The following is a 23,614-nucleotide window of genomic DNA, read 5'->3' on the forward strand; positions in this document are numbered from 1 at the left end:
CTTCAAGGAAAGGGCTCATTAGTGGGGTATTAATATCACCCAGGGCTGGACTAACACAACCAACAGGAGAGTCTGCAGATAAAGCCTGCCTCAGCATGAGAGCTGGGAAATATCTGCACACTTTTATCTGCACCGAGCAGCCAGCCTCACTGAGGGAGAGAGGTGCTGACAGCCAGTAATACAACACACACACACACACACACACACACACACACACACACACACATACGTCAGCCTCACAGTCCACATGTTCGGGCACTTGCACACCTGCATCTTAGGTTCCATGTGGCCCTGTGCTTGTGCAAACATGGTGGAAAGGTAAACTCAAAACAAATCAATAGCACGAGGATGCTGACACTAATGTATAATGAGGATTATACATTCATCTTGATCCCAGTGAGTTATTAATAAGCAAACCGTTTGAGGAGGGAGGGTGGTACTATCAGTGTTGTAAAGGTGGCAAGGTGCCATGCACAGCTGTAACAACATACTGTAGAATGTTTGGTGAGTAATGTTTGTGCTCCTGAGGAGTCCAGGCTCAGGGGAGAGACTGAGTCAGCACTCAGCCCTCCTCCTCTTCATCCTCCTCCTCTCTGCATTGTTGTCACCAGCATAGAAACTGACTTCTGGTGAAATGCAGACATCCTATTTCAGCTGAAGCCCTTTTAAATTCTCCCAGTGAAGTGAAAACGTCTCACCATGTGTCAGAAGTAAAGTAATACCAGACAGCTATCACGGTTATATCTTCAAACAGATCCTGTTCTGTCTGGGCTGGAAATGAAGAATATGGTGCAACAATATCTTTCAGTCCTACGTGATGTAAATTGTTCGCAAATATCTCAAACTGTTGTTTTATTAAGGCAGGCTTTTTGGAGATTTGAATGGAAATTGTGGAGCAGTTGTTCCCAACCTTTCTTGTCTCATATATCCTATAAAACTAGCAGGGAACTGAAAACAGGTATAGCAGAGCAGCATAGAAACACCAGCATCACAAAATCCACCTCAGCTGCCAAGTCTTAGAAAATAATCATCCAATTTCATCTCTACATTGACATTAAATAGGTTTCCCCATTGTTGAAATGATCCATATATTGTGGATATGAAGCACTGAAACACACAGATAAAAGCTATTTACAGCATAAGACATGTACTCACACAGAGTTTCAGGTAACTTGTTTCAGTCTAATCTCCAAATCTCACTAATCAGCTCAGCTCAGTATGCCTATTTAGAAAATCTACCGGTTCAGGATTCTCTGCTTCACTTTAATGAGATCAACAAATCCCCAAATATTGTGAATATAATCATTTGTTTCTGGCACAAGGTTGGATTACAAAAGTTCCCCTGCATGGTGAGACCTGTAGTGTCGATGCTAAAGCATATAGGTCGACCTGAAATAGATGAGGAAGCTGTGCGTATCAGTCTGATTAAAGTGAGACATTAGCTGTTTGCGAATCAAGGTTAAAGAGATGCTTGTAAGAAAAACGTATTTCACACTTCTCACTCAGAGTTCTGCAATTCCTGAAGCATTCAGAGCTGTGAAAAGCCATTAAAGCTCGATATCTTTTTGATTTTATACACATTACTGTGGATGAAATAGTCAGATTTGTGGGTGTGAAGTAGGTACATGATGTTTTCATCAAAGAAGGGCGGAAAACGGGTCTGTGATGGGAATTTGATAGACTTGCCGATAAGGCGCAATGAGGGGCAAATTGTCAGCGCAGGGAGAACAATAAAGACTTGATGAATGGCTTTTTAGTTCAGAGGATGTAACACAGATGTGGAATTGAGATTTATAACCAAATGATCAATAATTATGTAGCATACAAATGACGATCAGTCAGTAAAAACATTACAAACACACTGTAGTTTGGTAAATATGGTTATGGTAAATATAGTCACAATATAGTCACACAATCCCCTGGAAAACAGAAACTCTTCATTCTTGCACTTTTTCTCCTGTGTGGATTAAACAAACGAGAAGGAGATTTTCAGCAGCATTTAACAACAATTTGACTGGCAGGTCTTTTAAAACATATATTTGTCTTATGCTTTTAAAGCTTAATTTAAACAGCACAAAGAAGTTACTAAACTAACAAATTGCTAATTTCTCATCATCACGTCCAACTTTTCAATCATAAATGCAAATATAGCTGTAATTTAAGTGGTCAGAAAAATGCAGATTGGCATTTTAAGCACCTGCATTTATCTGCTGTTATTCAAATTAAGCTTGCATAATGCTAATAACGTTGAAGACATCTTACAGCATTTATAAATATGATTCATTGCATGTCTGAAATCTAAATGTCTGTAAAGCAGAGTTTGATTGTTGTGTCTGCTGGAGGCTACATGTCTGAAGGGTTAATAAGCAATAAAGATGCAGCAGAGGTTTAATTAGTGCTCTTGTTTCCTCATTGCAGCAACACTTCCGATGTGATTTGATCTACTTCAGTTGTTGTCACGCGCAATGGGGAAAACAACAAAAACGAGAGCTGATGAAAAGCGTGTTATTGACAAAAAATGTTAGAGGCCCACAAAGAGATATGAGATATTAGTCTCATAATTAATCACCAAACTGTATCGAGTGTGTAACAATATACAACTGGTGTGCTCGGCAGTATATCTCCTCTAATCTTGGTCAGATCCTTCATATTTCTGTCTCAGCCTACTTCCTGTCTTCATCTTAAGCCGAGGGGTCGCAGGGTGATGGATGTCTCCTTCACACCCTCCTGTCCTCCTTCCCCTTGGGCTCGCGCTCCACACTCTCCCCTCCATTCTTCTCCCTCCTCTTCCTCTCCCTCTCTTTCTCACCGCTTCTCTCCTCTCTTTCTCCTCAGTAACTGGTAAAAATAGAGCTTCATAAATCATGCATCTTCTCTCACAGCAGCACATAAGAACGAGAGGAAAAGAAATAAATGGGAGGGGGGGTGAAAGAGAGAGAGGGATGTTGAGGATGAGATGTAGAGACGAAGGTGGATGACATCAAACTCCAGGAGAGGGGTGGGAAGTTGACAGGGGAATAGATTGGAGCTGCAGGGCTCTTGGCTGCCCTCTCCGTCTCTCTGAACATTGGTTGATTCACGCTGGAGTTGCACCGGATGGAGGAAATGAATGTTAACATGCCGAGGAGCGGGCTGGCAGACGATGAGTGGTCATCTCCCCAGCAGAGTACCATGTTCACAGTCCACAGAGGAGAGAGGAGACATCTCTCTCACGCCACGAGGACTCTATTTCTCAGACTGAGTTGATCCGTTCGTCACCCTCAGTAGCAGCGGTCTGCGCTCTCACTGGAGGGGAGGTAAAGTGAGGGACCACCAGCTCTCCCAATCATGTGAAACCACAGAACAAGACGCAATTATATACAATTATAAATAACAAGATCCATTATGCTGCTGTAGAGAATACTGTGAAAGATCAGTTCATGTCTCCACTTAAGAGCAACATGCGCATATCTCAAAGACAAGCAGACAGCATTTTTAGCCCACATAGCATTTGCAAAACATTTTTAGACATATTGTCATCACAGATTTCTATTTAATTTAGAGTAGAGAAAATCAGCAGTGGCTTCAGTAGGTAATACATTTGGTTGCCAGTTGTGTTCAGCGACAATAGAATTGACTGTTCTTAAAACCCTCAAAGATGCTCCAAAATCCAATTTCTTATCAGCTTTTTGTTTCTTAATTAGTTATTGTACAATGTAATTAAAAGAAAAAAAAAAAAAATTAAAGGCACTTTGTGTGATTTGAACATCTCTGACTTTGGTGCCCCCCAGTGGCGATTTCCAAAGAGACACTGTGATAGCAATGCATGTAGACGGTTGGCTCATGCACATTGCCTCATTCAGACAGCTAACCACGTCACTCGTGGTCTTTATGGTGTAAGCTGAATAAGCTGCAAGCAACACATGGACTGCACTGATATTCAGTGGACTGAAAAAAGCAAAACCGTAGCCTGCCTGAATAATTTAAAAGCTTTTATAATCACATGAAAAAGCTGCTCTACATATTGGCTCCGATTCATTTTCATTTTTGATTGTATGCAGGTGAAATTCAAAACAAACCCAAAAAACACCTGCTGAAACCATCGGTAGTTTTTGATTACTTCGAGGGATTCTGGTGCACCGAGCAACTTTCTGACAGTACATGATGCATATTCAGTTGAGTTCACTGAGAAAAGACGTCATATTTTCTTGCCACTGTGTTGAGTCAGTGTCTCTGCACACCCACTCAACAAGTCCTGGGTAAAATCCAGGAAAATCAGTCTGCTCTTCCTTTTATTATCATGATATACTATATAATGATATATTAGGGTTTAAGGCCTAAAGGGGCAGAACTCTGTTGTGTTTGTGCTGGTAAATTATTATATTTTACTTATTTATTTATTGTATTATTTCATGCAAGTAGGCATGACCAATCACATATTTGCTCATAACTCAAGATGCAACATGAAACATCCTGTGCCACTTCTTTGAGTACGCAATTACTGAAATGCTGCAGGCTTTGTGATGATCAAACAAGTTTGTGATCTCTCTTCGTTTAAACACAATCACACTAGCCGAAGTGACTTTGCTCAACTTTGTGAGGCCCTGGAACCTCTTGTTGCTGCTTGCAGCTTTAATTGTGGCCAACTGAACTGTCTTCTTTCTTTTGGACACAAAAATGGCTTGATCCATGGCTCTATTTCCTTCTTGCAATAGCATGTAACAATAATATAACTGACAAAAAATAAATGAAATTAAATATACACACAAATTACTATTTGAGGTGATTTGAGGTGTCTAATTTTGGTTGATCTCCCATGACTCCACCATGAGACAAAATTAGCCTTTAGGGAAATGATGCCTCTGTCCTTTCAATGACACCACAGAGCAAGGAGTGTCTCTGCAAGATTACACACACACACACACACACACACACACACACACACACACACACACACACACACACACACACACACACACACACACACACACACGACCTTGTCACAGTGCTGAACAATACACTACCATAGCAGCTGTAATCCCAAACTGGAACCACAGTCAGAACCATAAACACAGTGTAAAGGCATCTGCAGTGACTGGAACTGCAGTCTTAAATAAACCCACACAGGCTTTATTTAATTTTGGATAAGGATCTCTCTCTCTCTCCCACACACACACACATGCAGCGATTTCCCCTAAGTCAGCGATTCATGGATGCAGCCACGCCCTGGCGCTGTAGAGTAAGTGAGGTCAACCTGTGTGTTAATAAATGATGGGTTCTGAGTGGAAACCTGGTCACCGCGGGGATCCGGGGTGTGAGAGTGAAAAGTTCAGCAGATATACAGAGGCAGAAGCACATCCAGCTCTGTAACTCTGGCAGAGAAAGGCCTTCATATTTCATGAGCACTTCACCCTCACTTCACATGTGGGCTGCGAACAAACTTGACGGTTTTATTGCAGTTGAAACCACACATAACGGGTCACTGCTGCTGACGAGCCAGAGACGAGTTCCAGCGAGACGTGCTGGGAGAATGCGTCTGGCTGCCCCGAAAAACACAGGCTTGTCCTCGCTCCTTCCCTTTCTTTTGCTATTACTTGATTCAGTTGAATCCAAGGTGTGTTCTTGCTTCAGATGCGGGGAAAGAATATGTTGTAGGTCGGCTGTAGCCGTGTCTAGAGGTCTGTCTTCATCACTTCTCCTCCCTCACTCAACAAAAGTCTTCCCACCTCAATTAAATTTGCAAGAATGTGAGATTTCCTTCATGTCTTCATGTGTTTTTCTGAGAGCCAGGGTCTGGCCGCGATGTTAGCACCACGACTGTACATCACAACATCCAGCTTCCTCACTCATTTCAATGAGACCACTGTGCTGGCACAGCGATGCTGCTGGCTCAACTTTACTGCAATCATTTGGCAACGGATTGCTTTGGTTAATCACGGACATATGACCGCACATTCCTGGTAGTTTACTTTGTAACACGAACAGCATGAGTGTGAGGTCATATTAAGTTTCTGTCCAACAGAACTGGCCCTGCACAGAGCGCTGAGAGAGGATGTGATGTGGTCTGATGTAGCTAAAAAATAAATGCTGGGCAGCACAAAAACTCTCTGTAATTAACCGCTAACTGTAATTTGAAATGTGTGCTGCTACATCAAATGAGTCTCTCCAAAGCCCAAGACAAATTTCTCCTGAGGCAGACAATACAAGCTCATCTAATCTAATCTAATTAGTGTTCATTTTGTCAGCTCTATTTGTTATATTTAGTCTTAGTCCTGTGTCAAATATCCTTGTTAGTTTTTCTCATATTTTGTCAATCTCATCCTGTTTTTCTTTCTTTTTTGTTGCTGACAAAAAAAGCCTGGGCGTTTTAATCTTAGTCTACTTTTAGGTCATGATAAGGCATGTGCAACACACCGGACACTTCTTTTCTATAAAGATATAGTCACAGTTAGCATTTAATAATGTCAGTGTCATCTTATCATCTCGTCTTAATCTCTTTTCAGTAATAACATTAGCACTAAATCTAATCTAATGTAAAAAGTGTAAACAGGCTGATGCTTCGTCTTAAAGTCAAGTAGCATAATACTGTACCAAACAGTGTGATGACTCACTGTTTGAATCCGTTTCCAAACACAATACATCACTATTTGTATTGGGAGACTGTGTAAATGTGCAGATGAGTCAACGACAGACGAAGTATGTCATGCAAAGAAGCTCACACATACCACCAGGAACAGTGCTGAGCTGTGCAGTGATTTCGGAGTAGTGGCCACAGTTGGATTTGCAGGTCACATGATGCACACTGACCCCTTTGCAAGCATCCCAGTTACTCACCTCAACTTCACTATGATCATTCGACTTGCATTCAAAGCCATCAGTTAAATTAAGAAGCCAAAGAGTCAGACACTAAATCATTTGGATACCATCTATGTGTGCTGGTAGTCAGCGGCAGTCACTCAGCCAGAGAGGGACTGAGATGCTCATGCTCTACAGGCCCAAAACACCCGAAGCCTGAATAATGTTTCGGCTTACGTGCCCAACAAACAGCTTTCATTGGAATGAACAGAGCAGCATCTTAATGGACTGAATCCCTTTCTCTTCCACATAAATGAAGTGAATGAGAGAGAAATTTTGAGACTGGTGCTCATGTGACTTCAGCTTAATTCTGCAGTTTATTTTATAGGAAGATAAGATGATTGTAATGACACTATGTCATAGCGTTATAAACGAAACAGTGCAATGTTCTGGTGAGCCTTCAAACTGGACTTCTTCCAGGTGACAGTCTAATTGTCTCTATATGAACAGACCCGCACCAATGCAGCTGCTTGTATTCTGAATGCAGTGTTATTTACAGTCTGCAGTGTGTTTGTGTACTGGACTCACCAGGGCACTGAGGCGCGTGCGGGCGTTCACAGCGTGTTTCAGAGCCAGTTTGATCATTAAAGGCAGTCTGAGGACAACAGCCTCCATGTCCTGCTCTCCCCTCATGGCACCAGCCAGCTTCCCCAGTCCGTCTACGTAGCTCCTCCAATGAGGCTGCACCTCGGCTGCTCCCCCCAGGCAGCCGTGCATCACTGCCTGACAGAAGCCTCTGCAAGCTGGTGGCCCCAGCATGCCCTGGCAGTGGGGGCAGTACCACAGCCTCAGCAGGGCCCGGCTACAGTCCCGGCCGGGCCGCAGGTGGTCAGTGGTGTTGACAACCTCGATGCCCAGGTTCAGCGCCTGTAGGAAGACTCGTGTGGCCAGGAGGGATCGAGACAGACGGGTCATCATCAGTTTGGGATAAGGGCCAAATGCTCCTGAGTCCTTCCAGGCTCCTCTTACACACTCCTCAGACACAGAGGAGACGCTGCCCCCCAGCAGCCGCCGGTATGTCAGGGGGAAGAGGCGCCCGTAGAGCACCGCCACCATGTGATCCACTGTGGAGTCTGAGCCCAGGATGTAGAGTGACATGTCCAGGAAGAGCTGCCCCACAGAGCTTTGGGCTCCACTTCCAAGACTTGGGAACTCTGACTTCAGCATGGCCAGGGTGAAGTTCCGGCCGTGACGCAGCACCAGGTCAAAGGCCTCTGCAAGAAAGCAATGCAAGACAGAGTCAGACGAGGTGAAAGTTAGGCCCCTTTCCGAAAGCTGTTGCATTCAGCAGGCGATGATATGCCTCAATAATCACAATAACTACACAAAGCTGTCAGAAATAGGAGGCAGTTTCGCTCAACAACATGAAACAGTCAAATAGATGCAATTCTCCCCAAACATCCGTTCAATCCTTAACTAACACAGTCAGAGAAACTTCCCACGCTCAGCCTCTCTTTCACTTTTCCCAGTGTTTCTCAATCTGTTGTTCTCGCTAATGGGACTACACACACACACACACACACACACACACACACACACACACACACACTCACACACAAAATACTGCAATAATAGTCGATGATTTAGAATATAAAGAGTGCAAAGCATCTGTAACAGCCCTTTCATTATACCCAAAAAGTAGACTAGAAAAGAGTCCAGGATCTTTAAAGAGTCCCTTTAAAAGAGAGTATTAATCTCACTGTATTAGTCCACCGGGAGAGGCATGACCATGTGGTTGTCTGCAGGGAGAAAAGCATACAGAGCACGCAGGAGGGAGGGCTGCGTGGTTGATGCGAGGAGGGAAAATAATCAGTGGCGTTTCAAGGCACAAAGGGAAGTCTTATCAACAAGGTGGCACAAGAAGCGAGAGCTCTATCATCGACCCAGTAGCAAAATGAGTGAGGACCCAACAACAGAGGGGATTTAAAGCTCCATTACTGAACTTAGCAGGGGAGCTGAGAGTCAGTGAAATGAAGCTTTGGACAGGAGAATAGCTAGGGATGCCAAAATCCCATTTATACCGCAGCTAGTCCACTACATCACTTTGTTGAGAGTGATAGCCACAACTGCTTTGTGAGAGCGGGGGCTCGGGGGAAGCACTGGTTTAGGGGACATTAGAGGAAGTTATTGGTTTTTGTGCTACTAAAGCTCGCCATTTCATCTTTGTTATTTGATTTTTCGTGCTTGGATAGTTTAATTTCTTTCTCTTCATGCTTCTCTGAGGTCAAATGATGCTCGTCAGCCTATGCAGAGCTCCGGGTCTTTGGGTAGAGCTGAGAAACGATATGACAGCTCTGTCTCTTTTGTGCAGAATGTATAATGTGTTTTTCTGTGTGCAATTTTGGACACACAAGGAGGTCAATATAAGAATATGATAATATCGGAGCAAAGGAAATGAACTCCCTCTCTCTGTCTTACTGCTGCTGGTGTGCATTTCAACTACGTTACAGAAGAATTATCTCACTTTTAAGACATAAATTAAAAGTTGAATTCATAAAAAACAAAACATTTGTCCATTCGGTACAGCTTGCTGCTACAGCCTCTTTTCGTCTGCTGTAAAAAGTAGCTTATGGCTAAGCTTAGATACAGTACATACTGCAAGGGCACGACAAAGGACAAAGTCAGAGTCACAAAGCTGAGGTCGTTACCAGGGGGCAGGAGTACAGGCGAGGTCAAAGGCAGGCTGGGTCGATATCGGGAAATCCGTCCGAGGATAACTGCGTAACAGTCTGGCAATGAGTGAGTGAGTGAGAGCCTAAAGTATTGCACTGATCAGTGATGAGTCCCAGGTGTGTGTCAGGTGAATGAACAGATGGGCGTGGCTGACTGGTGAGCAGATGAGAGGGAGAGCAGCAGCAGGTAGGGAGTCGATGGATGTGACACTGAAAATGTTGCAACTTGAGTGAAAATTGTTCTTATATTAAGGCTTTATGACACAATTTACAAAGAAAAGTAGAAAAAAAGAAGAAAATATGAAAAAGAACTTGATTTTCTGTTAACGATATAGCTGTCACTCACACAGGCGCTGTACACACTGCACATACATAGTCGGAGTGTGTATACAATGGTAGCTAGCAACAGATCATGTCAGTACAGTCAATACATTGCTGTTTGGGTTGTGCAAATTACACAGCATGAAAATTGGTTTGGGTTGTGAACACACCATAAATGAAATTAGCTTCAGTATCACCTAACTTCAGTGTAGTATCAGTTGATTCTGGTCCCAGTGTATAATGTTCAACAGAAGTTACATAGTCTCACTTTAAACAAACCATTTATCCCCAAACTGCCTCAGTTGTAAACAGTAGCAGGCTGTGGTTGTAAATCTGAATGTGTGTGAATATGAAGCAGGGTGGAAAACCACACGCGTGCTCAGCGATACAGTTGCTGGGTGAATAAAGGTTGCGAAAAACATTTGAGGATATTTTGGTGGGTGTGAGAGGATGCTCGGGAGCAGCGCACATCTGTTTAGATTTTCAGGATACGGCTGCCCTGCTGCGTTCCTAGAGCACTTCCCTCTGTGATCAATGAGCAGACAGATGTGCAGATTGCCAACCAAGACAAGGAGACAGGCTGGGAGGAGGTAGGACACACCTACACGTACATGCGCACGCACACACACACATAAAAATACCAAGTCTTTTATTGCCAGTAATACAGAAGCAGGAGGCTTCAGTGAAAAAAATGCACACATTCACCTCAAAGCTATTTGCTACTCCTTTTCTTGACTTCTATGAAAGCCTCTTAAATCAAACCCTGTAATTTAGCTGCTACCTGTAGTATCTCTTACACCACAAAGAGGAGAGCCACTTTGTAATGGTAAGAGAAAGACTAGAGGGCTCTTCATAAATGCAATTCAATGGCTCTCAGTAACCGGGATCATGGTAAGAACCATTGTGAGCCCATTTCCTGTGCGTGCTGCTCGCACTCTTTCATCAGTGAGAGCTTGTGCAGGATCAGGTATCCTCTAATGGAGGGGAGAGGGGCTGTATGTCAGGGACCTGTGACATTCTGGATACAACTGTAGGAGGTCAAGAGCACGCATTACCAGAGCAGGAGCCCACAGAAACATATTGGGTCACGCTTAAAATTAGCAGTAGCATATATTTTGTCAGTGTCACAGATGGAGGCAGAAGGCTGGCTGCTGGAATACTGCTTCTCCTCTGAGACTGAAGGCTTTTTACACACAGATCAGCAGCACAAGGCAGATGGAGATGTCTGCCTCTTCTTTTTTTAACCTCTGTCCACCTATTTCACCGGCCAGATAATGTTTTCTCCAAGGATTTCAGGCCTCTCATCTTCCTTGGGCATTAAAATATGGATATCATCTATATCGTGTCCAGTATTCAACAGCTACTCTGTCACACTGACAGTGAGGAGAGTGTAAGTCTGCAGTGTTACACTGTGAATGCTTTATTATAATATCTACTTTCTCTATATTCTGTCATTAATCAAACCCCCAATTAAAGTATGATCAAATGCTGCAGATTCCAGGTAGTCCAAAGTTTAACAGACATCTAATAAATCTATGTCACAGAGGGGTCACTTGCATTGCTGACACCCAGAGGCTCTAAGTGACTCCAATTCTGACATAAAACAGGCTTTTCATATAATCTATGAATGGCCTGTCAAATGAACATATTTGATGTTCATGAGGCCATCAGTCTGGGTGTTACATAAGTCAACTCTGCAGCTCATAACACACCAGACTGACTGACTGAGTGACTGACTGACTGACCACTGACTGTGGCTGACACGCTGCAACGGCAGACATGCGCCGTGCGGCCTCATCAATCAGCGGCCCATACACCTATTATCCCCCGGAGAGGAAAACATCAATAAATTACAGAGCCAATGAGACTAATCCATTTGGCTGATGGAGTGTCACCTCTAGCCGCCACAGAGACGGATGGAGAAGCCGCTGCCACCTGGTCCCGGTGACAAAACAGTACCTGTCCAGGACGCAGAGAGAGGACTGGCAGGAGGGCTGCAGAACCATTCATAAAGACACATGCCAGCACACTGTGTGTCAGGTGGAAACCTTGTATCTCCAGAGTGTCACTGTGTGTCAGGTGGAAACCTTGTATCTCCAGAGTGTCACTGTGTGTCAGGTGGAAACCTTGTATCTCCAGAGTGTCAGTTTTCATGTAACACATGCAAAACAGGCATTTTTTTTAGCTTGTTGATTGTGCAATTTAGACTTTTGAAGCTTTATAAAGCCAACAGTGGTCAAAATGTCACAACATGTGTCTGCAGAAAAAAGAGCAAATCACAAAAACTGGTGATAAAGTTTTAACATGAGTGTATTGAGCATGTGCACAGGCTGACACACGCACAAACCTCCCAGAAGGCTTTGCGTTCAGTTGCAATTTCATGAGCCTGTCTATAACAAAAGCAGCATCTGTTCGTTGACTGTAAACAATATGTTGTTTTTCCAGTCACATTTCACTCCCACTGAGTGACCTGTCCCAGGTAACCCGAGAGCAGCGCCACCTGACGAACTGCTCTTGCAGGACCAGTGTGTGTCTGAGTCTGGGTGCCCTGGGCTTACGGGACGGTGGCGGCGAGGCGAGGCGAGGCAGGGCAGGGCGGGGTGGGGGTGGGCTTATTCCAGGAACAAAGCAGACAGGATGCTGGTAAGGCCCAGATAGCATCACCAGCAGACCATGAGGGCCAATGGACAGCGGGGCAGAAATGAGACATGTATTAGGTTACTCCATCTGTTAGAGAGCAGCTCGCCTCACACACAAACACACGTGCACACAAACGTACACAATGCAATCACACAGCGCGCAGCAGTAGCCAGGTGGTGACAGTGTGGCCGAACATTTGGCAGACCATAGTGGGAGGGCAAGGTGTGAGTCAGGTGTAAGGACTAGAGCTACACACACACACACACACACACACACACACACACACAAAAGCAGATTTTCCTTTTCATTCATTTATCTGCCTCCCCAGGAGCTTCTGGAAAATGTTTCCCCACAGCTAGACAAAATAAGAAACAATGAGAATTCATCCTCTGCTCTTATTACTGCAGTCTGCTCAAAACTGAGGAGCGTGTCAGTCACTCGACACATTTTGAAAACATCAACACTGCTGTTTGTTTTGAACTGATGTTTTCTTAATAAAAAATAACACAAAAGATAATTCTAGTTTATTATAACTTGGTATTTTTGCAGTAGTTTTGGCCATTATGTGCATTACTTTTCTTGACATTGCATCCACTGATGTAACTGATAAGATCTGCAAACACACGAGCAATCAGGTATGGCAACTGTAAACTCACCCATAGTGTTGTCAGCTTATCTAAATCTCTTTATTTGGAGGTAAAACAGAAAGTGAGTGCAGCAATAATGTGACTACTATTGCCTAATTACAGAGGAAAACTGTACCCGCACTACTACGGTACCGACGGCAGACCTGCATTATCATCTGTCCGCTTGTGCCACACTGTACTCCTTTATAGCAATATCGCCATGATCCTTCATTGCAGAAATCAACTCAGTGCACTTATTATTACCAACAAGAGCTGTGAGAATATAACGCAAGTTGTATTTATCCTTTATAAGATAAGAGATCATTTAATTCTTTATTAGAAATTAGTTTAACAGCAGCAAAGAGGATAAGAAGCATCAGTCACAAAAGCAAGATATGATACATAAGCAAACGATATAACATGTAAAACAGGGCAATGGTTAAATTCATATTATTGCGCATAGGAAATACTGATATTGCACAGTTTAATTTACAGTGAAACTGCACCTGAGTGAATGTGACAGTTTGGGTGTGTGTGGTCTGCTGGGAGCTGTGTTGACTGTAAAGTCTGACAGCAGCAGGAAGGAAGGACCTGCTGGATCTCTATTTCACACATCACAGATGGAGCAGGTCATATTCAGGGTCGTATTCCTGAGAATAACAGTATAAACGCCACCAACATCCAATTAACTTGGTATTAGTGATATTTGCTGAATGGAGAATAGCACTAGTTGAGGGAGAGCTCTGACGCTGTGCTTCATTCGATGATTGACATCAGCTTCTTTTTTCATGCTGCACAATCACCGGCTCAGTCAGCGGCTGTACGGCTACCAGCTGACTCATAACTTCATGTGCAGTAAGTATAAGCTGGCACTTCTCACCATCACCATGCTGATGCACTCATGCCAACGCACTCCCTCCACCACCCCAACCTCCTCCTTATGTGTTTCTGGTATTGCTAAATGAAATAAGATCTTATGTGTTTTTTAAGGGGGGATTCATTCTCCCACCAGCCTCCTCGTTGCTCCTCTGATTCTTTGACAGCTCCCTCAAAGAGCAGAGCCGTATATTAATTTACTATAAATTGTAAATTCCTTGAGAGGAGTGTCTTTGACTGAACTGTGGTAGTTCCGCATTTTCTCTTTATTTATCGTCAAAGTTAATAATGAAAATAATAAAAGAGTAGAACTGAGGGAAATTCATTTCACCGGACACAGTGAAATGTGGAAAACTGGGCTGGTTAATGTGTCACTTTCGTTATGAATACTGTGTGCTTGTGAACTCAGTGGGGTTTTAGAGAAGAATCCTCATAATCTAAATACTCATATTAATTTCCATCTTAAAATACATCACCTCCCTTTTGAGTGATTGTAAAATTAGCCCAGCAACAATAAGGCCCTATCCGAAATGCCAGGAGCTCCTATTTATTAATGTAAGACAGGAAGCTCTGGACATGCAGACAGACCAATATTGCTGCTCCGCTCTGACACAGAATATGCCAGACTGCTTCCTCTGCCTCCATATTTCTGTCTTTCACCATTGACTTCATTGATCTCTGGCGCTGCGGTCCTTGCTGAGGTCAAAGTTGAGTCACGCTCTGTCTCAGACCGGCAAAGAGACGATTACAGAGGACATGGAGTACGGCAGAATAGAGGACACAGTGAGGTGGGAAGGACGCAAGGGCAAAAGTGAACTGGAAAAACACAGCAGAGAGCTAGAGGGGAGGAGGAGGAGGAGGAAGAGGAGGAGGAGGAAGGGGTTAGTGACTAGTGCCAAAACGTGTGGAGAGAAACATTCAGCGAGGCAGGCTTTGAAGCTGCATTCAAAGGCAGCTGGAGTCAAGCAGTGCCAGAGCTGCGAGACACATCGCACACCTCTCGCCAAAACTTAGCCACGGGTGAGAGAGACCTGACACCCCAATCAAATGCTCGCCTCGCAGACAAAATACACATACAGTAGATACATCTCCGGACTCGGAGGAATCCCACCACTCAGAAGTGAAAGGCTATTCCAATAATGGATTCATTCCCAGCACACAGGGCGAGACAGAGAGACAGGACACACACACACACACACACACACACACACACACACACACACACACACACACACACACACACACACACACACACACACACACACACACACACACACACACACAGCTCTTGTTGCTCTCCAGGGTTGTGATTTGAGGACGTGGATAAAAAGCCTGCAGCTCATCCAGAGTGGAGACAGGTTGAGCAGAGATGAGAGAGGTCACGACAAACACAGTTTGAGTACTGCACTCTAAATCAAGCCTCCAAGCTCTATTAATCCAATATGCATCTCTAAGTAGATCCTGTGGTTGAAGATGAATACACTCCCACTCATTCACCCTCAGTCTATCTTTCATGCTTGCAATGCATCATGCCCATGCAGGGGCTTAATTCGGCACAGCTCGCTTTCACACAGAAACAAATGTTATAGGAGGAATATTTGCATTGCCATTTCATAAAGTGCTTCAATACTCGCAAAATATGAGATTCTTTCCTTTTTGAAGTTGGGCTTTTAAGACATAAAAGAGCAATGGGCTGAACTAAAGTGAACTTTTATAGAAAATCAGCAAGGGGATACAGTGTTTTTGAACTTCTTGAAACAGATGGGTGCACAGTGTGAGATGGAGAGAAAAACAAGCAGTGTGAGAGATGGAGAGAAAGAGATGGAGTGAAACAGTGAGGGTGCAGGAGGGATGCCTTAATTGTGAATGTGGAGCAGCAGCGTCGTTACAAGACAAGGAACTTTGAGCGGATTGAAAAACGATGTTAAAACTCTCATGTCAGATTGTTGCCCGCCGTGTCGGACCCACAGCTAGCAGCTCGGGTGCTTCAGTCAGCGTGACCACAGAATATTGGAGGTTAATATTAAAACATAACTCATTAAAGTCCATTAAATTACACCCTCACCCCTTGATGTTTGCGAGTGTTTGTGCATGTTCACGGTGAGAACAAATCCGAACTTTCTTCTTAATGAATACAAGCTGAATTTAATAACAGATTTGAAAGGCCAGTGCCTTGCTGTTTTAATAATTAATTGACTGTGAGTTATATTAGCTGTTTTACTCCATAATGATACACAGTGCGTGAGATATACTGCTACATACTTGTACTGCAAGATTACTTGAAAATGCCTTGTCATGAGATCAAATGGACTGTGAGTGTGTGTTAGTGTATGAGCATGTTTGCAACTGACTGCCTGAACCCATGAGGGCTGAAGGACATCAACGGCAGTTTCACTGCAGAGCATCAGAGCGCAGCGTAGGAGCTGCATTGTTTATGGCAGCTCTTCCTCGTGACAGTGTTGGCTCAAATGCGACTCAAAACACTCAATCGGTGTGTGTCGTGCAGAGAGTTTTTTTCACTTGCAAAAAAAAAAAAAAAAAAAAAACACTTTCAGCAGGGAAACGTTAGTCCTAACTCTGTGAAAGGAAGGATGGCCTCAGGGAGAAATAACATGCCAACACACTTTGATGTGTAACATGAAAATGTGGAGCTTTTTACCAGCAGCAGTTAAAAGAACTGGTGAAGGAAGAAAAAGCTCTGGCTGAGCTTTTTTATGGCTGGCAGAAAGCAACCTTAACAGGCTTTAGAATAATAAAAATGTTGGCCCCAGCAGTTCAGCAACAGGCTGCACACTACAGCTCACAGGTTATCATAGCTGTCACTGAGGATGAGGCATCGGGGCTGAAATGCAGGAATCAGGAGGGCACGAGGGCCACACGGCCAAGGAGGAAAACGATAAGCGGGAAATCGCTGAAATAGCCAGGGGCCGCTAAAAAGAGGGGGCCCGAATAGATTTATGCTGATTTAACAACAACGTTTGACAGATTGACTGAGAAACACTCAGTTAAACTGGGAAAGTTATCAGAGTAAAGAGACAGAGTGGAGAGCTTCAGAGTCTGCCAAGGCAAAGGAGGCAGCTGTCTGGGAAACAAAAGAAACGTTAGGAAATGGCAACAAGTTGAACAGCGAGTGCAAAGCAGGAGACAGCTTGCGAAGCCAGCCTTCAGAAGATGACAGAGAATGAATCAGTGTTCTGCTGTTTAAAGTGTAAACTGGAAGAATCCCTGTTCGCACTGACGACCACAAAGGATGCCAGGAAGAAACAAAGAAGATGAATGAGCTAAGACAGCGTTTTGCAAGGCTCATTTAAAATTGATGAAATCGTTCCCCTCTTCATGAAATGTATTAAGCGAACATACAATCTAGAGTTAACAATGTTCATCCTCTTTGCAGCCCATGTTTAGGCAGTATTTCAGCACACGAGCCCCTTCTGTTGCAGCTGAGAGCCCATCAGCCTGCTACAGTCTTTCATCATCATACAGTCTTTTATCCTTCGCACTTTTCCTTTTTACCTGCTGTAATCTTGTATCTTTTAACCCTTTATATCAAGATTTTTCCAACATTTCGAAATGTGATGCAATCATAAAGTTTAGTGTGAAATGGAGAGATACGAGCGAGGCTACTGTCTCAAAGTGTTCTCAAAAATGACACATTGAGAGAACATAGCAGGGTAGAGGCTCACTTCAGATGTGCTATCATGTGAAAATCCAAAACTGCAAGTGAAGGTGTTCAGCACTGACTGCATGGTGTTTCTCAGGGGTATCGCTGCACTCACGGCATCAGTGGAACACAAGAGTTAGCACAGCACAGCTAGCAGGTTTAAGTGACGCTCTGAAGCGATAATGTATTCATCCTGAGAGCCAATGCTAGAATATATTTTGAAATCACACACAAAATAATGAGATCCTGTTCAGCTTTGTTTGCTGGGAGAGTGTCAGCGGCCGGCAGAAAGTGAAAATAGAGTGGATTTTCTGAAGAGGACCGAAATCTGAACATAGCATGCAACAAGTGTTCTTCAGTCTTATTCAGACATCCCACACAGGCAGCTCCGAAGCAAGAAGTCAGGCTTCTGCTTAGCTGCTGCAGCAAACTGTAAAAGAAGAAGAGCAGAGGAGATGGAAACAAGCTGCCAGCAGGTTTGTTATAAGTACCAGAACCTTTTGTCCCTCTCTAAACCTGACCTTGAACTTTTTATTTTTATGTTACAGAACTCTAGTCCCTGACCCAGCAGAGCCTCTCGTATTACGTTTATTGTGTGTGTGTTTCAGCATTGAGCAGATGCAAAGAATTTCCATCTACAAGGCAACCTTGACACACTGCTTTCAGTGGTTTTCAGGCAAGGCCAAGCCATAATACACCCGATAATATTTTTCTGAAAAGCAATAAAACTGACACTAATGATGCGAAATGACAATGTGGTCTAAAACTATCTAATCTAAAAGGCAGATATGTATCTGAATACAGACGCCACATGATCTGTGCCTGCTACATTTGTCAGTATGCCACAATTTGCTTGATTCTGATATTTTTCCGCAGAGTCTTTCTGTTCCATAGTTAAAAATGACTTCGCACAGCTTCACTGGAGTCATGCAAAGGGCATACCACCACAAGGAGCCATGGTTTCATTTCCATTTCAGTTCCCAGCAGTTGTACATCTTTGAATGAACTGCAGCACAGTCGTCAGTGTGGTGGGAGGCAGGCGAGGGGTCGTGCTCCTCAATCAATTAAAAAAAGTAATTAAAATATTGCAAGAACATGATATAAATCTGGCAGTACAGTATCTCTGATACATTATGTACAAGTACATGTATTATGCAAGTATGGTACTTATGACTTCCTTACAGCACATAAACTGAATTCCTATTATATGTTTCACATGAAATCAAGTTTATATTTAAGCATGGTGTTTCTAATACAGACTCCAGAGTCACAAAAACATTCACAGCTGTTTTAGAGCTCTACACACATGATATGAAATTGTGGTCACAACTCTGACCACTAGGATGAATTAATGGAAGTTATCAGAAGCAACAATCCACACTCTTCTTCTTAATCCAGTGGCTTCTGTTGCTCGTGGCATGTCGTTGGACATGATACAACAAAGTGTTTATTGCCCATGATGGTTGTACTACACTTCAATTAATATTGATATGGCAGCATCCCTAGTAAATGAGCTAATCAACGCCCACTGGAGTCTCCTCCTACAAGCACACCAGATGTCCTGAGATTTTGGGATTGTCAGTTTATGTAACAAAAGAGAGAATCTAGAACTAATCTGTCAACCAGAGGAAGAGGAGGAGGAATTCTGATCTCAAACAGGAAGACTATTTCGAAAGAAATCACTTCCTGCCCATAAGCCCCTTTGATCTGGAAGCAAATATTTCCTTAAGCGTGATGGCATAGCAGTTGGCAAATTATACTGAACCAGCAAATATACTTTGATGAAGGAAGTATAAGCATTTCTGTGTTTTTTTAAATCACACAAGCATGATTAGCACCAAATTCAATCAGCAAAACAACAGAGCAGAGATGCCCAAGTTATATTTGACATCTGAAAAATGCATTTGGCTTAGCGGCACTGTGCACAAACATCGTTTCAAGTAGCAAACATCCAAATCTGCTTAAAGCCTTTCTACAGGACATTCAAATGTGTTTCACCGTTGTAATTTACCGCAACATTGCATCCCCTGAAAATTGTCATTACAGTGCGTGGCATAATCTCCCTTTTAAATTCAACAAGGTGATGAAGGAATTCATTTGGAAAGACATCAGGGGAAAATATTTGTTGTAGAACTGTGGGCAGCAGAGAGGTAAGGATTAGAAAACAAAAGCAAACCTAAGACAACAACAGCGGCAACAGTGAACTGCAGCCTGAAACATGGCGGTGCATTTAAGTCATGGAGCTCACATTGTCATAAGGATACAGGAAGAAACAATTTAAATTCATCATAGAAAATAGAACCAATATTGCTACTATTAGTACACCTTCTACACTTTTTCAATAAAAGACATTTTGGGAAACTCATTATTATGTATTTACTGGACTAGCTCACTGCTATTTTTGCATTTCTCTTAATGTATGAATCAAATCACCAAAATACAACACGTGAATCAATGAGCTTTAGAGGCGTCAGCAGAACTTTAGAGCCAAGCTAGCTACTTCCTGTAGAAAAACACACAATGCACCTCTTGGTTCACGGATCAGTGAGGTATAAAAGAGAGAACATCACGATTTGAGTCTTTTTCACTACCCACAGAGTTAACTAAATGAAATGAAATTGCACCCTGCTTGCCTCCAGCCCTTTGCCTCATCAGAACCTTTGCATTCAGGAGGCTGAGAGTCTTGATCACGGCTTGCATCATCACTGCTGCACTTTCTGCTGTGTGCACTGTTGACATGAGCATTATGTAAACAAGCATCTGCCGCTCCCTACCACAATTGTGTGACTTTGCACTACGCATCGCTTGATTTTCCCTTGCTCCTCTGCCTGTCTTTTTCCTTTCTTTATAACGTGACGGACGTACCGAGCAGCAATCCTGGGAACGGCAATAATGATCTTCTCTCTCTTTTCCACAGCAGGAAAAACAAACTTCCTGGCCTGCAACTTCACGCCACTTCTTCGTCGTCGTCTTCTTCTTCTTCTCCTGACAGACGCTACAATGCAGTTGAGTCTTGTTTGCTCATACAGATGAGTTTCTGAGCCGTGTTTACTTCACTGAGTTTATTGGTAAACAAGCGCCTAATTAAACAATGCTGCACCTCTCAGCTGGCGCTACTATAAATAGGTGAGAGTTAAGAAAGGGTATTGTACATGATGGAGAGGGAAAAAAACCTCTTAGAGCCTCTTTGTTGTTTGTGTGAGAGTGGAGATGAAAGACAAACGCCTACACTGCCTGAATGGCTGAGACACACCTCACCCCCTCCTCTCCTCACCTCCTCCTCCTCTCCCCCACCCTCTCTCTTCTTCACTGCCTCCTTTCTCGCATCTCTCTCATCCCAGCAGCTGAACAGGACTCCCTTGTTTGCCCTCCCTCACACACACTAACACACACGCACACACTTGTTAAGGCTGATGCCAGTTCTGCACGGTGTACGCCTCAGTCACCAGAACACAAATGAGACACACAGAGGCACGAAAAGGCACAAACAGCCTGACAAGGCCCACACACACACACACACACACACACACACACACACACACACACACACACTGCAGTTTGCCTCCCTCTTCTCTGTCTTTACTTTCCTTTTTGTCTCCATTAATAAGAGCCGCTCTAACCTTCGCCGCTGCCCTCCTCTTCCTCACTCCTTCCCTCCCACCTTCATCCATCTACTGTGAAAAAGACATCTCCAGCAGAATAACAAATGAATGTGACAATGCTTTTTTGGGGGAAACAATGGGGAGAGTCCCAGCGCTGCGCTACGTAGGTTATTTATCTCCAGGTAAAGATTTGTCTCATCCCCTACTTTTCCTCCCCCTTCCTAATCCTACGCTCCCACAGCCCCAGTGCTCCTCTCCAGCCACCTCACTCCCTCCCTCTCCTTCTCTTCTCCTGCTCCTCCTCCCCCTGAGAATCACCTCAGAAATCCATACATTACAATCTGGACCACTCGAACCAGCGAAACGGCAACACTTTTAATTTTTAATCAGGGCCTTGGTCAGAGGGGACCTGGCTTTTTCCGCTCCCCTTCTCCCGCCACCTTTCTCTCACCTTCACTTCTACCCTCTCCCTCCCTCTCACTTACTCTAACTCGCCCACGCACCCCATCCCTCGTGTCTACCTTCCCAAAGTCACGGTGATGAATGGGTGAGCGCTGCCATCTCCGTGCCCACCAGCGAGAGGCAGAGGCCGGCTAACACGGCTCAGACGCTCTCGGGGATCACAGGCGGGGAGGAGAGTAATTAATCCAGTAGGATGGGAGGCAGGGTTGCAGGACATACTGTGAGCTTCAGGACACTGTGTGTGTATGAGCGTGTGTGAGTGTAAGTGTGTGTTGGAGTACATTATTGGAAACAGAGGACAGAAACACCAGACAGTTTTATCTGCGTAGAACTTGGGGTGCTGTGTTTCAGAGCACAAGGTTAGGCTAGTGTGTTTGCACCTGAGTGTGCGCTGACACCTGAATGTGTGTGCATTCACCTGAGTGTGTGTGTGTGTGTGTGTGTGTGTGTGTGTGTGTGTGTGTGTGCGTGTGTGTGTGTGTGTGTGTGTGTGAGTGAGTGAGTGGGTAGATGAGCTCCTTAAATAAACACCACTTGGGTACAGACAGGAGCAGCCAGAGGCAGCGCATAGAAGGCTGTCCTTGAACTTCAGGGTCAAATGCACTAACAGGCACACACACACAAACACATACACCACATCCACAATGAATTCCCACATCAGCGAGGATGGAGAATGAGGGTTTTTAAAAATGTGTAGGGGGTGTGAGCCATTACTTCAGCTGCTTTGTTTGAGTAAATCCGCTGTCGGTGCCGTTACTCAGATTAATCAGGAAACTCTAATCGTCGGCAGACGGCAGGGAGGACTCGGCTTCCAAATTAAATTGCATTCACCTTGATAAGAGAGTCTCCAAGACATCTATGAGGTAAATGAAAGATGTGTAGGAGCTGGATGTATAAACAGGTGTGTTCTCCATCAAAGCTCTATGTTAATTGGGCCAATCCATTATCCACTTTGACGGGCTTAATGTTTTGGGGGATGACCGATTAGTGCAGCGTGGAGCCCCGTACACAAGCGCCTGGCTGGTTTCCTCTGGTCCATGACGTCTAACCAGAGGCTACAGCTCCATGCATCATTAGCCCTGGCCTAGCCAGCATACCAATAACATGTCCCTATAGCCTAATAGGATAACTGAGGGGAAATGGAGGAAATGGCTTCAATGCTGGAGAGCTGCTCTGAGTGTGTGGTCTCTCGGGTTTTAGTGTGCGTGTATTAATGGACAAGGCTGGCAATTATGGCACAAATGAGAGAGGAAATGTGTCAACCTTCCAGGACTGAATGGAACATAGCTGAGAAATATTGGATTTTGCAGCATACATGAAAACTGCGTGGAGGTTGTGTGAGTGCACGTAGAGGGGGAGGGGCACAGACAGCACAGGCCTTGCAGGGAGAGGAAACTGTGTTTGGATGCTTCGTGTCAAGCTTTCATGTGTTTCTGGTACACAAGAGGCAGCAGATAAGTGCATGAATGGTGCAACACTTTTATCTAAAGTTTATCAAAATAAAGGCTAAGGGTCGACAGAGTCTCTGTGAGGATGTGGTGCATTGAGCTAAATGCTAACTAGCATGATGTTTATCATGTTGGCCATCTCAGTTAGTGCTGACATTTGCTAACTAGCCCAAACTACAAAGTGCACCTGAGGCTGATGGGTATTTACTCATAAACCAAAGTTTAGATTAATGACCAACAGTGAAATTATGACCTGATGATGGATGCTGGATGAGCTGAGGGAAGTTATTAAAATCCATGCCAAGGGGAAGAGAGCAAATTTCATAACAATCCATCTTCCAGTTGTTTGGGTATTATAGCCTGGACCGATCAACAGGCTTAAAACCATCTCCGCGTTTTCATCGAGTGTCCTCCTCCTCCTCATCAAGAGATATGACTTGGCTGTCCTGAATACAGGTAGGTGTCGCGCTGC

The 23,614-nt window shown here is 44.0% G+C and overlaps 1 protein-coding gene across 1 annotated transcript in view; it reads right to left on the reverse strand.

Moving 5' to 3' along the window:
- gpc3 (glypican 3) overlaps positions 1-23,614 on the reverse strand; it is a 100,016-nt gene that overhangs the window by 34,045 nt on the left and 42,357 nt on the right. The window contains exon 3 of the mRNA XM_070963486.1: positions 7,363-8,048. Within this exon, the coding sequence (XP_070819587.1) occupies positions 7,363-8,048 (686 nt within the window). The remainder of the gene's footprint in view (positions 1-7,362; positions 8,049-23,614) is intronic.

This window comes from Chaetodon trifascialis, chromosome 5 (assembly GCF_039877785.1).
Source record: "Chaetodon trifascialis isolate fChaTrf1 chromosome 5, fChaTrf1.hap1, whole genome shotgun sequence".
NCBI lineage: Eukaryota > Metazoa > Chordata > Actinopteri > Chaetodontiformes > Chaetodontidae > Chaetodon > Chaetodon trifascialis.